The following is a 17,149-nucleotide window of genomic DNA, read 5'->3' as shown; positions in this document are numbered from 1 at the left end:
TCCACATCTCAGAATAGTCCTGCCATCGAACCAGCGGCTGAGCCCAAACCCAGGAGTCAACCTTGATTATTTTACCTTCCTTTCAATCCATTAGCAAGTCCCCTCACTTCTAGCCCCAAATTGCATTTTATGTCTTTACCGTTACCATCTTATGCTTGCCCCAGGACCAGTAATTCTCCCAATATGAAAGTGAATCATTTGAGAATCTTATAAGAGGCACATTCTGATTCAGTAAGTTTCCAATAAGACCCAAGATTCTGCATTTCTGGGAAGCTTTGTTGTGATGTCGATGCTGCTCACCCATAAACCACACTTTAAATATCAGGGTTGCAGATTATTGCCATAGCTTCCAAACTAATGTTTGACTCCCAGCCCTCCTCTACAATCCGTTCTCCATACAGATGTTACCGGTCTTCCCAACTGTAATTAACTAAGTCTAAGGTGTGACTCCTGCTTCCTAATCCAGTACTGTTTCCAACAATGTGGCACTTGTCGGGTTAAGTGACCTGCCCTGGGTCACACAGTATACAGTGGCAGAGCCTTTCTTCTTGCTTCTTCCAGATTATTCTCTTATGGAAGTTCATGCCTGTGCCCAAGGAGGTTTTAAAATTGGTGCTGCACTCGAGGAGGTCTACGTCAAGCTTGGCGTGTCACTGGCCATATGTGAGGGTATTCTGAGGGAAATAAAAGGTGAGTGTCAGGGGCATATAACTCCTACGTTTACCCGCTTTCCCTCTTGAGCACCTCGAGGGCCTCATCTTTCTTTAAGTCAAACACTGGATATTCCAAGGCATTTCCATGAAAATAATAATAATTCATTCAATACAAATTTACCTAGCCCCTACTATGTGCTGAAAATGAACGAAATTGTGTTTCTCTCTTCATGACACTCACAGAAAGTAGGCAAACAAAGGACTAATGGCAAGACAGTGATAAGCACCAAACTCCGCCCTGGGTATCAGGGAAAGCTTCCTAAGGGAGGGATCATTTGAATTGCCACTGGAAGAGTGAAGTTTCAAGGTTATGTCTTAGGCAGGAAAAAAAAAATCTAACAGATAAGTCCAGGGACTCATTTTAGCTGGAATTGGCCTCGTTAGAGGTAGGATGCTGGGGCCCAGGGAGGCAGGTGAGGAGACTCTGGGCTTCCCTGAGACAATGGGCTTTACAGGGACGAGAAGAACAGGCAAAACCACCAAACATGCAGTAGAGTCCTCATGGCAGGAGAGACCAGATTGGAAGTGCATAATGAAGCCAGTGTGTAGAGCCAAGTGTCGTAGGAGCAGGAAACTGGAAGGCCACACAAGGGAGCTGGGAATTACCACAGCGAGTGGGGGAGGAAAGAGAGGCTGATTAGCCTCCATCCCCAGCCCCTTCTGCACCTCAAGCAGCTCCGCTCTGTCTGCTCTGATTACTCAGCTTATGTGAGAAAGAGCTCCACAGCCGAAACAACAAAAACTAGCTGCTTGTCTAGAACAATCTCTCACACCGTGACTGATGTGTGGTTGATGTTTATTCGTATTGATGTGGCCGGGTTGGAAGATGCATCCTGCATACGGGGGCATACATAAAATACAGTTGCTCTTTAAAGATGACTTGTAAAGTAACCCCCAATCCAGGTTGCTAACAGTGCTCAGCTCCCCAGAAACCCTCACGAATCACAACTCCTTCTTTCCTTTTCGAGATAACACCATCCTGACTTCTGTGTTAAATACCTTCTTCCTTTCTTAAATGTTTTACCTCCCATGTGCATCACTGACCAGTATGGCTCAGTGTTGCTTGTTTTTGAACCATGTATGGATGGAATGTAGTCTTTTCAGTTCAGTGGCGTTTTCTTTTACATTCAACATCATGTTTTTATGTATAATTATAATTAGTTCACTTCTATCACTGTGTAGTATTTTATTGTATGAATACAACACCTTGCCCATCTTACTGTTAAATTTGGGTTTTTTGCTATCTCACACACTTAGAATCAATGCTGCTATGAGCATTCTTACTCAGGCATCTGGTCCACATGTGCAAGTATCTCTCCAAGGACTATGCCTAGGAGTTGAATTGTTGGGTCATTGAGGTTTTTTTTTTTTTTTTCCCCCCTAGAGTAGATAGTGCCAAGCTGTTTTCTAAAATGGTTGTACCAGTTTACACTCCTCCCAGCAGTATGCAAGACTTACTTCACATGATGCTCACGGGTTGCAGGCTCAGATCTGAGTACTCATTTTACACCAGTTCTTTTGGCTTTGGGCACATAGACAAATCAGAATGGGAATGACTCACTGATGTGTTTGAGGACTTTCTTGGAAACTCCAAGAAAAGTCAAAATAATAGTGACTCTATAGTGGACACTCTTTTGTAGGTATGTATCCCCTACAGAGTTCAGCCTTTACAGATTTTCCCAGCCTTGTCATCCCACACAAAGAAGTGATATAGCTTAGAGCTGGGGCAGAGCTATCTACATAAAGTCCTTCACACCAGTGCCTAAGATTTCTTCTCTGCAGAATAAGAATTATATATATTCTATGTCATAGTGAAGATTTAGTGAACACATGTACAATACTTAGATTAGTGACTGACACATAAATGATCAATAATCTGTCTCCCAATCTATTTACCTATCTATGATCTGTGAATCTATCCCTATATAACAATGGATTTATGTATCTATCTACCAATTTATTTGCCTATTTATGATCTGTCAACCTACCCATATGAATGTATACATGTATATAGGTATGTATGTATCTATCAGCTATCTATTAATCTATTTACATATCTGTGAGTTGTTAGTCTATCCATATCTATCTATCAGATATCGATCTTCCATTGACTAACTTAGTGACTAGTATTTATAGATGCTCAAAATAAATGTCCCTCTTGTTCTTCCCCCAACTTGCATCATATATGATTGGGTGAGCTGCCCTTTTCCCCTTGCAATGTGCCTCCCTTGGTGGCAGGGATGTGTCTTGTCTACCCACTTCTGCAGGGCAAGCTCAGTGAATATCATGGTAACCAGGTAGTTAGCTGGGTTGCAGTAAATTCTAGGGTGCAAAAGTAGATTCCCTGACATTCCAAGTCTCTGTGTCCATATCAGACAGAAACAAGAAAAACAGCATGGTAGAGGATTTGGTGGTTCGTGTTCGAGGAGGAGCAAGTGAGTACATCACCGCCCTGGCATACAAGGAGCTGCCAACGGCAGACCTGATGCAGGAGTGGGGAGATGCAGTGCAGTACAACCCGGACATCATCAGAATCAAGGTACTGCTGGCCAACTGCTCTACCCATCCTCCCTCTGTTCAGAAAACAGCTAAGAGAAGCTACTGAGAGCCAGAGTATGGGATACAGAGCTCAATAAGACCCAGGCCCTAATCTTGAGGCACATACAATATAGTGGAAAATATATCCGTAGTGAACTGGTTATGATATACTATTCAGCACCAGCTAGAAACCTCTGACTCCCTATCACTTGGGCCCCCAAGTTGCTGAAGAAAATGAACCATCAGCTTCTAATTCGAATCTTCTTAAATTAATATTGTTTTCATTTCATCAGAGAATTACTCATTCAGTTATTTGTTCATTTAAATATCCAGGCAGGCATCTAACTGATAGTTGCTGTGTTCCTACAGTGTGATAGGAAGTAAGGCATTGGAGAAAAATAGAGGGACGTACAGGAATGAAAAATACAGTCTATGCTGAACAGTAAGGCACATCCAAGCATAACTATCTCACAGGGCAGGATAATACATCATGGCAATCACTACCATCTTTAGGGCACATATGTATGACACTTGGCCAGGGGCTTTAACAGTGTTGTTACATTTAATCCCCATAAGTCTTCAAATTAAGTGTGCTTATCTCCATTTTGTGGCTGATAAAAACCAAGGTCACAGAGGTTGCCCCCATCTGCTGCTGCTTGGGACTCTCTATTAGGTCTGGATTTGAGATTTGTACCTTTTCCCTCCCCTCCAGACTTTTCTGGTTTGGTGAATAAAAAATAATGATCCCAACCACCTGTCACCCAAACAAGAATGGTTTTGCAACCTTAAACTAAAAAGACATTTGCCAGAACAGGACTGTCATACACATCAGCAATGGTAGGTCCTTGCCTGTGGGGCCTTCAGGACGGTGCCCATGTCATATCTTACACCATCCCCTTCTCACCATCATCTGTATAATCACTGATGGTCTAGCACCCAGCCCCTGGAGATTTACTCTTGCAGGGAAGGAGGGGAGCTGAGAGGCTAGAGCTCCAATGGGAGGCTGTGCACTTCCCAATTCTGGCAATTTCCCACAGGGTCTTTATTTGTATGTCAAATGCATAGTTTCTGCAGAACAAGAAGGCTGCCATTCAAATCCTCTCGTCTGCCACTTATTCAGTAGTAACATTTGGGTAAGCATTGAGAAAGACAGAATTACAGGCAGCTCCAGAGAAACCTGGGATTGGCTGATGGCATGGTGACATGGGTTGGTATCATATATGGGCATGGGAAAGAACAGAGTTCAGGGAAAAATAGATCCCTGGTATTTACATTTTACTTATCCCTTACCTGAACCTTTTATTTAAAACTGAGAGTTAATGGATTGCCCTGATTATCTATCTAAATCGGTTGTAAATGCCAGCCTGGGCATTGGGAACGTCAAGTGCCAAGCATGTGATATGATATGGGATGTAGTATGTGTGTAGAAGGGGATGTGTACATGCTGAGCATCTCCAACAGGCCTGCAAACAACCACAGATGTTAAAACTTTCCTGAGGTTTCTCTGCACACATGGGATGTAGTGGAAAGTCATACCCATGACCAGTATAGGGCTCTACAGGGCTATGTGGGCTGAAAGTGGGGAAGAGATTAGAGAATCAGAGATGTCTGTAGGAGCAGGGGAGGCAGGATTGTTGAAAGTTTTATGCACTTCCTCTGTGTTCCTAACCTGAGTTGTAAACATACATTCTGGGTATTTCACTCTCTCATGCAAGAGAAACCCTCAAATGGCTTCACATGACCTCTAATTCATGTCTGCACAGTCAGCTTACCAAGTAGCTGGAGCAGTGATTGCTTCTCAGGACAGCAAAGCCCCGCTGCATCAGCAATTCCTAGACGCAAGTGTTGGCCAAGCCTTGTGCACATAGACCAGTGTTGAAGACCATGATCTGAAACATGGTTTCTGCAGAAGCCAGGTGGGCAGGAAGAAAGCCACAGAAGAGTCCGTTCCCACTGTTTCCTGGTGGCCTTCAGGCACAGAGAGAGGGCCCTTTGTTCAAAGAAGAGTTAAGAGAAAGCTATAGGCATATAAAGAAAGTTCTGAGCACAGAAGATTGACATGACATTCAAGATGCAGAAGCCAAGCATATCTCCAAAATATAGAAAAACAAGTCAATTTAAAATGCATTTGCTTTGTGATTAAACAAAATTCAAGAAAATGAGGACAGTATGATATAAAAAAATAGGAGCTGAAATGTTTAGACAAAAATCATACGAAAAGGGAAGTAGCTGAATATAGGAAACCAACCTCACAATAGCAGAATTAAAACCCACAGAGGAAACCATAAAAAACAGCATCGACACTGCAGAAGATTGAGCCAGGGATGTGGAAGGTGCTGTAAAAATGTTCTTAGAATGCAGGACCAAAAGACAGTGAGATTAAAACAATTGCATGAAAGAAATATGGTGGACAGAGAGTACAGAGTTAAAATCTAAAACTTAGGGACTTATTCCTGAGAAAGAGACTAGAGTAAGTGTGAAGATGCATTAATCAAACACATAATGAGGGGAATTTCCCTGAGCTGATAGCACAAAATGAGCAGCTTGTTGAAAATTAGGCAACAGCAGTGGGAAAAACAAAAACTGCTGAAACACATCCTGGTGATATTTTTTTTTAATTTTAGAAACAAATATCTCCTATAAAAATAAAAGTCTTAGTGGTCTTAGAATTCTTTGCAACACGAAATGCCTGATGATAATAGAGTGACAACCACAAGGTCTAGAAGGAAAAAGCTTGTGGCACGTTGAAATTATCCTCAATGGATGAAAAATCCCAAAGACATTTTGAGATATTAAAGGAAGTATGGAAAGGGTGACCAAATTTAGCAAATGCAGGATGTCAAATCAAATTTGGATTTCAGACAAATAAGAAGTAATTTTTTTAATATAAACATCTCCTCAGCATTTCATAGGACATATTTACATGAAAAAATTATTTGTTGTTGATCTGAAATTCAGTTTTAACTGGGAATTCTGTATTTAACTGGCAACCCTCGTCACCAAGTCCATCATCTGTGCACATTTCCAAAGCAGTTAGGGCTGCTAGGCTGTGGTCTGAGAGCCAGGCTGATGGAAGCCATTGGGTGGAGCGTGGGCATTGTCCAGGGTAGAAGGAAAAAATATAGTAGTGAATGGTGCCCACAGAAATGTGAGGACAGCAGAGGTTATGCTGCAGTGAAACCACCCCCTGATCTCAGTGGCATGTTCAAAATTTCACTGGCCGGGGGGCTTTTCCCACCGTCCTTCAGGGATCCAGGTTATGAAGGCTTTACCTTGGCATGTGCTGCCAAGATCACCAGCAGTGGTGAGAAAAATAGAAAAAGTGACCTCACTCCACTCCAAAAGTTTCAGTCTGGAAGGGTCACTCCCTCTGCTCACCTTTCACGGCTCAAAACAACTCACATTGCAAACCTGTTCTAAAGGATGTCAGGGAATTGCAGCCCTGCCACCTGCCCAGAAAGAAAAGAAGCTGATATATTTGGCAGACTGTGATAATGACCATCATATCTTTCTAAAGCCCCTTAGTCAAAGATTCTCTAAAAGCAAATTACTCTGGCAAAGAGAGAGTTGAAAATACAGATGTTGTGTTAGCATTGCCTGGTAAGATAATGTTGGACGTGGACTGATGGGACTGATGGCTATCACCCTTAAAAATAAATTCTGAATTTCAAATAAGGAAACCATGAATATAATTAAGTGGCAGGTTATACACCCACAAAATAATTTTGCCACAGATGACATTCTAAATGTTTAAGGAATGATGCAATTTATAAGAAAGACACATCTCAAAGAAATAGGCAACAGCCAGAAGAACTCAGAGATGAATAAGTATGCAAATGTTTCAACTTCTCTAGGAATTAAAAATTAAAGTAACAAAGCAATATTTTTAACCTATCAATGTGACAGTGATTAAAAATTTGTACTATTTAATGCCCATTGAGAGTGATGAGATGGGTCCTTTTATAAAATGAGGTGGGACTATGAATTGTTACAACCCTTTAGGAAGAGAATTTAACCATACATATTCAAAACTTTTAAAAATGCTTATAGCTTTTGAATAAATTACCTTAAATGCAGAATCAGCTAAAGAAATACTTTTAAAGTTGGTAAAGATGTATACATAAAAACATACCTTGTTTTATGGTATTTGTAAGAGCAGAAGGGAAAAGAAAGAAAGCAAAACAACCTAAAATTTAATAGCAGGGCAAAAGTTGAATATGTTCTAATTCATCCATTCAACAGGATACTATGTAGCCATGAAAAATAATTTTATGCTCATAATATGATGTGAAGTGAAAATAGTGAAATATAAAACTATACTTGTCTTAGGCCACCAATTTGGTGTAAATACAATATCTGTTGGCCTACCTATCCAAAAGAGATATACAGAATGGAAATAGACCACAATGGTAACCTTTTCATCTGTAAAATGGGAATACGGAAGACTACCTGACTGACAAGATTGTTGTGGAAATTAAGTTAGATCATGTACATAAAGTATTTAGTTCAGCCCCTAATAAATGCTAGCTATGGCAATTATTATCTGTTGTCATTTAAAATGTCAATCACTAGGGTCCATTCTAGAGAATTGTATGATGTTTAATAGATAGGACCCATCATTTCTCTACAGCAATATGATAAATACAATTTTTATAAGGGCAGGTGAGCTAAGGGCCCAATAATCAACATGAGTAGTTAGGACTGTGTATTTAGAAAAAGGATGGGAAGAAAAAAGGAGGGAGGAAAAGAGGGAGAGAGGAAGAAAGCAGAAGAGAAAAGAGAAAGAGGACCAGCAAACCAAAGAACAGACAGATAGGTCATACTAATTTAACTTAAAAAGGAAGCTGTGAGGTTTTGAGGAGTTGCTGCTCAGAATTCTGCCTAAATCTGCAAATTTTGGAGAACCCTGGGACAGAGGTGAGAAATAGAAATAGTCAAGCCATTTTTATCAGGAATCATCATGACTAGAAGGAAAACAAATGCTATTTGATGAGTTATCTGACTTTGTTCAAGTTACTTAGCCTCACCTGAAAACAGGACTGATGATTGCTACCTTATGAGAATGAAGTGGGATCATATTTGTAAACCACCTGGCACACAGTATACATGGAAGATTTATTTCAGTTCTGTTTCTGAGTTGTTCTCTTTCCTCGGGCAAATCTCTGTGCTAGTAGGAAAATGCCTGGGTGGTTAAAGACAGCCTTTCAGGGTACTCCGTAGGGAAAGCTGACTGTTGGAAGAGCTCATCATGGGTGTATAGCAAACCCAGCCCCCTTCTCTCCCAATCCTCCCCTACATGTGGGCCAGCAGGTTGGAAGAGTCTGCAAACAGCCTCTGGATCAATTCATTGACCACAAAACAGTGAGACAATGGGACCACCAAGGGGCCTTGCTCTGCCCACTGGGGCGAAGGTCAGCATCAGATGCATTAAGAAATGGAAGTAATTTTCTTCTCACTGGAGGCTTCTATTAGGCATGATTGCCTGCATTTAGACAGACCCTAAACTCTCCAGGGCTGGATTAGGGCAGGATCACTAACAAAATCTGGAGAGGAACCTGGCCTTGGAGCTGAAACTAGAGCCAAGAGAAGGAACATTTTTAGCTACCTTTGAGGCTTTACCTCTGTTTTTTTGTGACCTACAAACACCACAACTTCCATCCGTGGCTTCCAATTTTCAAACACTGCCATGCCCTCTGAGCAGCCAGCATCACCTCTTCTGCTTCTGTGGTTCTGCTACCCACACCCACACCCTCTCCTCCACGTCTGCTGCTGCTGCCCTGATGGTGAGGTCTTCAGTCCTCCCTCAGTGCATCTATCCATTTCATCAGTGGTTCTCACTCTGCATCGAGCTGGATCCTAGAGACAGAGCTGAGCAGTTGTGGCCCTGATCTTCAGGAGTTTACAGTCTCATTGCAGAAAAAGAGAGTGAGAGAGAGATTTCAACACATAGAAAAAGTAAAAACCACAAGGGAGCAAAAAGAATTTGTATGGGATGAGTAGTAGAGAGTGCTCTGAGCATTTGATGGTGAGAAGGAGTTCTGTGAACTTTAGAGCTCAGGAAAGGCTTTCTGATAGTGGCTCTTGCATGATGTGAATGATTTTGACAGCTTTGAGGGGGCGGTGATGGTAGGATGAGGTTCCTTTAATACCTTCAAAGCGCTCTTTGAAAATCACCTCCTCCCCCACCTAGGGCAGATTAACCACCTGCTCCTCTCTATCCATTACAAGTTTCCACTGTTACCTGTCGCCACTGTGCTGTAGGTATCGTTAAGTACGTTTGCCTCTATCTCTAGATTCTGAGTTTCTTGCGAGTGGAGATTTTATTTTACTCCTTACATGTGCTGAATTCCTGGCACTGCGGAGGTATTCAGTAAGTATTTGTTAACTTGAACTTGAATAAGCTTATTTGTGGCTATGAGATGGAGTGGGACAGAGGAACAATGAGGCATCCATTTACATGCTGTGGCATTTATCCAATTCCAGATGAACCCACTTTTGGTCTCATGCCTGTACTACCCCTTGCCCATTCCTGCAGATCCTTGCTTTACGCTTCTATTTGATGAATGTTTTCCATTGACATAAACGTCTTTCCTCCCTTCCCAGGCAGAGCCTCTGTATGAACTGGTGACCTCTGCAGACTTTGCCTACTCCAGCACAGTGAAGCAGAACATGAAGCGGGCCCTGGAGGAGTTCCAGAGAGAAGTCAGTTCCTGTGTCTGTGCTCCCTGCCACGGGAATGGAGTCCCCGTCCTTAAAGGTACCACTTCCGGGCAACTGGTATCCCTTGTGGAAGCCCTCATCTGGAGGGTCTGGCTCTGGGGCAAGAACAGATTATCAAAACTACATACCCTCCAGAGTAGCTCAAGGATTGAGTTTCTAGGTCAATCCCTGGTCCTCTGCCTCAGGCCCCAGGGTTCGTCATGAAGTTCTTCTCATTATCTCCAGGGAGGGCCCCCTGGTTATTTGGAGCCACTTAAAGCTGAGCTTCTTCAACCTAACTCTCAGCATTAAAACTATGGGCTGACCTTGAAGACAATGCAGGTTCAGTTACAGACCACCGTAATAAAATGGGTATCGCAATGAAGTGAGTCTTAATCTTGTGGCTGGTGGAGTGCCTTGCCTTCTACCTGTAAACACACACACACCACCACCAGCACGACGCACCCATCCCCTACTCCCCATGAAGGGTGATAAAGTGAAGCGCAATATGCCTGTAGTTGAGACCTTCAGAACTACTGATGCTTGAGCCCCAGCCTGGGTCATGAAGTATCTGTGGGGAAGGGCCCTTCATCAGGGTGCTGAAACCCTCTTCAGGTAGTTCTAACCTAAGCCTGGGTGTGACTCAAGATTGCTGGAGTCTCACCTCTCCTGGATTGGAAGCAGGAGACCCATGCTCTCAGGTGCAGCTCATGGCAGGAGTGCATAAAGTTCCTCTAAGGCAGCAGACCCCAGACCTGGCTGCACATGAGAATTGCCCAGGGAACTTTTCACAAACACAAAGCCACCGGCTTCTGCCCACAGTAATTAAAGTGAATCATTGGGATTAGCCTTTGAAAGCGCCGACCAGGTGATTCCACTGTAGAATCAGGGCTGAAAAGCTGTTCTGCTGCTGAATCCATGACAGAGTCGAGAATTTTGCTGAGCTTATAGACTAGTGGGAGAGCTGGACTTGATCAAAGAGTGATACTGAAATGTACCAAGTAGTAGAGAAGTGTTAGTCTAAATCCCAAGGACTCAGGATGTAGGCAGCTGGGACATGCTCCTCTGGGTGCCAGGCTATCTGGATTCCAGCCACAAGTGGCGCAGCGGGTGAGAGCAGCATTAAACTGAAGATGGGATCAGGCTGCAGCTGTGCAGTCTGTAACAAGGAGTGGGAATGGACTTGGGAAATATTTTCTGGTCAGAGAAGGGGCTCTGGGCTGAGCAGAGGAAATCATTTGTGTATTTTCTGATCAAGACATGGTGAGCAGACTGGGGGGCTGGGGAACGGTGGCAAGGATGGGCCACTAGAATTTGACCCTAACTTTGAAGATCACACTGAGGTCACTGCACTGGGAAGGACAAACTTGGGAGAGGCTGGGGACTGGGATCTTATGCAAAACTCTGAGGAAGTGACCCGTCCAGCCTGATGACAAAATGGGACAGCTAGAGCAATTGCTTCCAGGACATCTCAGACCAGGGAAGTAGGCAGAATAAACCGTGTAGATGGAGCAAGCTCAACAGAGGGGATACAGAAAAGACCTGTTCTTGTGGAGAAAGATCCCAGCTACCCAGCCGAGATTGAGGAGTGTGTATCTTAACTTGTTGGACAAGATGGGTATGAGCAAAGCAGACATAGAGCGAGTGTACATCTGGGAAGCTCTGCCTTCAGGACAAGGACACGTGAGTGAGGCTCAGTTTGGCAGGAAGAAAATCAGCTCAGCAGCTCAGGATTTGATCTAGGGTTGCTGAAATCCCCCTTGCCTTGTGTGACACTTGGACATAGAAACTGGGGTCCTTCACTGGAGGTGAGGGAGAATGTGAACACGGGGGCTGGGATGCTCGCAGGGCCTGATTTGGGAAGGACAGTCCTGTGAAGAGATCCAGTATGATCCAGATGAGAGAAGCCCCAGGCTGACACATGACGGGGTAACGTAAGGAGTAACTTACCAAGTATTAGAACTGGCCAAAGGGAGGATGCGACAGCTCAGGGTGGTGAGTTCCCCATCACTGGGGGTGTTTGAGCAGAGGCTAAATGATTACTTGTGGTGAAAATGACCATTGGCCCCACTGACTGCAAATGTAACTTCTGACTCTGAACGCATAAGGCTAGGTCGAATTTCTCCTAGTGAGTGGTATTCGCCCGCAACTCCATACAATTCCCCATGATGGCAATAAATACATTTTTTATGAGCAAAGGACCTTCAAGAAAGGAGTAGGTATTCTTGGCACTGAACCATCTTCTTTCAAACCATTCAGCTAAACGTTTACCTCTTTTAACCTAATGGAAAAGCAGTGATGTAGAGAACTGAACTCCAAGAGTTCTTTCTGTCACATGTTTATAGTTCACGTTCTCTCTGCATTGTCTTTTCAGAATCACGCTGTGAATGCATCTGTCCTAATGGATTTCAAGGCCAAGGCTGTGAGATCACCTTCCGGAAAGGTAAGAAGTCTTTGAGAGTTGGTGGGAAAAGGGAACTCTAGGGAAGTTCAGAGGATAATTCAAAAAAGCAAGAGCAAAGTGGGAGTGTCTGTCTGGTAGGGAGCTAGACACTGTGAAACTTGAGATGCATCCTGGCTCCAGATTGTATATTTTATTATTTTCACAACTGAGAGTGCTTCATGTTAGAGGATGACTAATGGCACTGGCTTATCATCTCTTTGGATCATTCAGAAATGCTTACTTTTTTTTTTTTTTTTTTAGTAAACTCCTATTCAGTCCTCAAAATCCAGGGCAGTCTTCTAACCCCCCCCCCACCGCCCCGCCCTCCGCCTCCCTTCCCAGGTAGAATGAGTTCATTCCTCCTTTGGACTCCTGTGAAAAGGGATGATCGTGTTCGATTTATCTCTGTGTCCCCATGTCCCAACACAGTTGCTGCTCAGTGATATGTGTTGAAGTAACAAATGAAAAACTAAACTATCATTAAGATCTCTGCCAGCTCTCAAGTTCTTTTGCCAGTTGATTATCTAAGAGTTCTCAACCCGCTGCTCCTCCTTCCCTTTATTTTCTTTTCTATGACTTTTGGTGACACCATTAGAAAAGGAAATGGCACATCAAATAGAAACAATAAACATTTATCAGGCACTTCACTGTGTTCCAGTCACCTTGTTTAGTGCTTGAACTCAGCTGGGTTCAAATTCCATCTCTATCATTTAATAACTGTGACCTTGAGCAACTTACTTCACCTCTTTGTGCCTCAGTTTCCTCATCTGTAAAACAGAAGTGATGTTATTAACTATCTCATAGAGTTGTCTTGGGCTTCTCATCAGACATATAAAGCACTTAGAATGATGCTGACCATGTTGTAAGAGCCAAGTAAATATTGGTTACCTTGTTTTAGAGCTAAATAAATAGTACTAAATAGATAGTAAATCCTTTTGCGTTTTACATATATTAATTTTACATCCACTTTATATATTTTATATGATATTTTACATATATTAAATTTAGAGTTTACACATATTAAATCCTTTAATCCTCATAACAACCTCATAAAGTAGATACTGGCAATATCCCCATTTTAAAGGTGAAGAAACTGAGGTTTAATAGGCCATGAACTAACCTGCTCAATGGTCACACAGTTAGTACATGTAGGAACCCAGGTGGGTCTGCCTCTCCAATCTTTGATCTTGACTCCTGCCTGTCTATATTATTCCTCCCCCCTCCCCACCCCACCCCATCCCCCAGTGACATGCTCATAGTTGTCTTCATGCCTCCTCCTCCCACATTTCAACTAGGTCCCACACAGTAATCTGCCAGGAAGTGTGCAATTGGATTTCTACTGGTTGGAGGAGACCTTGGAAAACTACTCCAGCCTTCTCACTTTACAAATGGGGAGGCCCAGAGATATTAAGTAGTATACCCAGAATTACATTGTGAGTTAGAGGCTCAGCCAGACACATGCTATATCATGGTGGGTATAACTTTTGCCAATCTTATCAACCAAAAAATCCCCAGGGGAAAGGCAGACATCAGGGAGGAGAGCGCACAGTGTTATTACATCATTTAACACACACAGGGCTCACAGTAGACAACATAGCTCTTATTTTATACATTGAGAAGTAAACTATCCAGCATCCTCTAGCTGAGAAGTGTCTAAGCTGGAAACCATTTAACAGATATTCACTAAGGGCCTCCTTCATGCCAGATTAGGTCCTGGGATTCCATGGTGAGCAAATTAGATATAGTTCCTATCATTCTGGAGACTCCTCTTTAGAAAGATAGGCCAACATTATTTGAATTGTCCCAAAAATATATTTAAAATTTTAATTGTAACTGCTACAAAATGCTCTGAGAGCTTCAAATATGAAGAACTATTAGGGAGTTAGGGGTCAGGTAAAGTGTCCCTGTGGGGTAACACTTAAACCGAGATCTGAAGGGTGAATAGGACTGTCTTGATAAATAGAGGAAGGAAGAATGTTCTGGGCAGGAGAAACAGCATGTGCAAAGGCCCTGTGTTAGAAAGGAGCATGGTGAAAACAATGGCCTGAAAGAACAGTTGACTGGAGGAGGAAGATCAGAGATTCAGACTCCCAAAGCCTTTTGGATTATACATCCCACCCAACCACAGTTTAATAGGGCACCACAGTTTAATAAGGGTGAATTAATGTTCCTTGACCTTCTTTATTATAGATGTCCCCATTGATGGGCGATGGAATTGCTGGTCAAACTGGTCTCCTTGTTCCGGAGGACATAGAACAAGACAAAGGCAGTGCAACAGTCCAGCTCCTCAAAATGGGGGCAGCCCCTGCTTGGGCCCTGCTTCAGAAACACTTATCTGTTAAGGAAGGGAGAGCTTCTAGCTCTGACACTACCGTGGGCTGCACACAATGAGGGCTTGAACTCTAGGATCTCAGACAGCTCACCTCATACTAGCTCCCCACTGTGGCCAGCCCAGGGCTTAAGGGAAGTGCCATTCAGGATGTTTAAATTAAAGATTTCTAAAATGCACATTGATTGGAACACATAGTGAGCTAAACAATAATTATAGCTTCCTTAAAGGCTAAAGCATCTTGGTAATCCTCACTTCGCTCATCTCTACAGTTTTCTTTTACTCACATTTATCACCGGCCAGGAACTGTGCTGGGAGTTAGTCATTTCGAAGTCCTACTGTCTAGCAGTGACTGGCCTAGAGTAGGTGTCCGGTAATGAATCAATGAATAAACATTAAGTTTCTCCTCCTTTGAGGAGTATACTATCTCGGTCAATGATCATGGCAGTTAATATTTATTGAATGATTACTTTGTACCAACCACAGTGCTTAATTCATCAGCATGTTAATTCATTCCACCTCATGACAACCTTATAAGGTGGATGTGATATATTAGCCCTATTAAACAGGTGGGGAAACTGAGGCTTAGAGCTATTAGTGACTTGTCCAGGGATACACAGTTAGGAAGTGGCAGAGCTGGGCTACGAACCTGGGCACTTGGGTTCTAGGGTTGTAAACTCATAATTATGGTGCTTCCTTTCTCTCAATAAATGTGGGCATTTGATTAATGAATATTTTATGAAATAAAACCTAGGAGAAAGTACCATGTGTGTGCACATGTGTGTGTTATTGACAAATCTTCACCCGTGCAGCCTGAAGGGGGTGAATTCTGGTTCCTCCACTCCCTTGGGTGTTGAGCACAGGAAGGGTTGGTTGTGCATGTTGCAAGCAGGAGTTCTGGGGCAGAGCGGAATTGTGACGTGAGTGGATACCCAGAGAAGATTCTGAGTTGGAGATAAGGGCCAGGGAAACTGATCGCTGAATGAGAGACAGGTAAGAAAAGAACAGGAAAAATAGAGGAGAGGCTGTGTTGGCTGGAAGAGGAACACGTCAACAAGAAGTTCAAGTTAATGGCTGTGCAATGTAAACCTTCCCCTACCTCCGTACATTCTACTTTGCTCACTCATGCTTTTGCGCAAATCCCACTTGGGGGAAGGAGGTACTTGAAGAAGAGAATAAGGAGGCAGTTGATCTTCGGGTTACTAAAAAATAAAATAGTTTTACTATTGAGATTGAGTCAAGTGCTCATGTAATATTTATTGCTCTTGTTCTATGATATTAAAATACTCCTTAATATTTTTGTTTGTGTGTTGGGTACTTTCTGTCTGATTTCAGAACTTAATGTGAATTTGTTGAAATCAAACTGGTATGATAAAACAAGTGGGTGGAAAGTGAATTGAGTCATCCTGTTCATTTTCAACCAGTTTTTGTTTGGTTTTTGGGTTTTTGGGTTTTTTTTTTTTTTTCTTTCAACATATCATCTGCTTTGAGTTTGCTATTGGACTTTATCCTAGGGCCTAAGACCCTAACATGTCCGTGACAGCAAAGCATGGCGCACTGCCCCCCACCATGCTGGTCCCACCAGCTATCTGGGCCTGAACAATCACCAGAAGGAGCTGGTATTTTACTGCTCAGGGGTTACTGCAGGAAGCATGGCCATTCTGCCTGCCCTCCCGCATCCCTGTGTCCCCTGCCAGTGAGCTGAAGGGTCTGGGCCTTTTCTGACTTAATATTATTTCTTTGCTGTCTGACGTTATTTCAACAGACTAATCCAATAATGTTTTATCTCTTTCATTATACTGGGGCCATATAATTTTCTTGAGTTATAATCTATCTTCTTTTAAGATTCCCCAGAGATGGGAAGAGCAGCTCTGTCTTTGGTGGATGGGAGGCTCCTGCGAAGCCAACACCAGCGCGTGGAAGCCAGCGCCGCCAAATTAAATTCTGAATCTCAATCACAGTCCCTGCTTCTGATGGGAAATTTGAGTTGATTATGGAGATGACAGCCCAGGTTCACGCTTATTGCATTTAACAGAAATTGTTTATCCTATTAAATATGGTCTTAAAGGAGAGAAAATTGAATTGCAGAGCCCCAGTGAATACCCAGGTGATGCCCAAGCAGTGCTAAACTGTGTAATAATTATATTCTTATTTGTGGGCTGAACTTCCCCTCGTGGCTCTTTTTGCAAACAAACGCATTTAGGAGGAGGCTCAAACATAATGTAAGAATTAAACAAAATGAATGCAAACTGTGCTTTTGGAAAACCTTGGCAACTGTAGTTTGCACCGGTGTGCCCGTGTAGAAGCCGCAGTGTCCATGGGGCACCGTCTAGGCAGTGGTTTGGCAGCGGTCCTGGAAGCCTGAACACAGCACAAGATACCTGGATGTGGAAGAGCTTTGCATCCAAAAGCATGAATCTCTGAAAT

At 42.9% G+C, this 17,149-nt stretch overlaps 1 protein-coding gene across 1 annotated transcript in view; it reads left to right on the top strand.

The window, feature by feature from the left end:
* Window positions 1–15,485, top strand: part of C8B (complement C8 beta chain) — a 37,877-nt gene extending 22,392 nt beyond the window's left edge. Inside the window, exons 8-12 of the mRNA XM_090271645.1 lie at window positions 562–690; window positions 3,089–3,252; window positions 9,855–10,008; window positions 12,325–12,393; window positions 14,584–15,485. Coding sequence (XP_090127771.1) covers window positions 562–690; window positions 3,089–3,252; window positions 9,855–10,008; window positions 12,325–12,393; window positions 14,584–14,735 — 668 coding nt within the window. The 3' untranslated portion in view covers window positions 14,736–15,485. The remainder of the gene's footprint in view (window positions 1–561; window positions 691–3,088; window positions 3,253–9,854; window positions 10,009–12,324; window positions 12,394–14,583) is intronic.
* Window positions 15,486–17,149: the final 1,664 nt, after the last annotated feature.

Source organism: Furipterus horrens, unplaced genomic scaffold (assembly GCF_987537825.1).
Source record: "Furipterus horrens unplaced genomic scaffold, mFurHor1.1.pri manual_scaffold_3, whole genome shotgun sequence".
In the NCBI taxonomy this organism is placed as follows: domain Eukaryota; kingdom Metazoa; phylum Chordata; class Mammalia; order Chiroptera; family Furipteridae; genus Furipterus; species Furipterus horrens.
The sequence above is the reverse complement of the archived record's forward strand: the minus strand, read 5'-3'. Positions and strand labels throughout refer to the sequence as shown.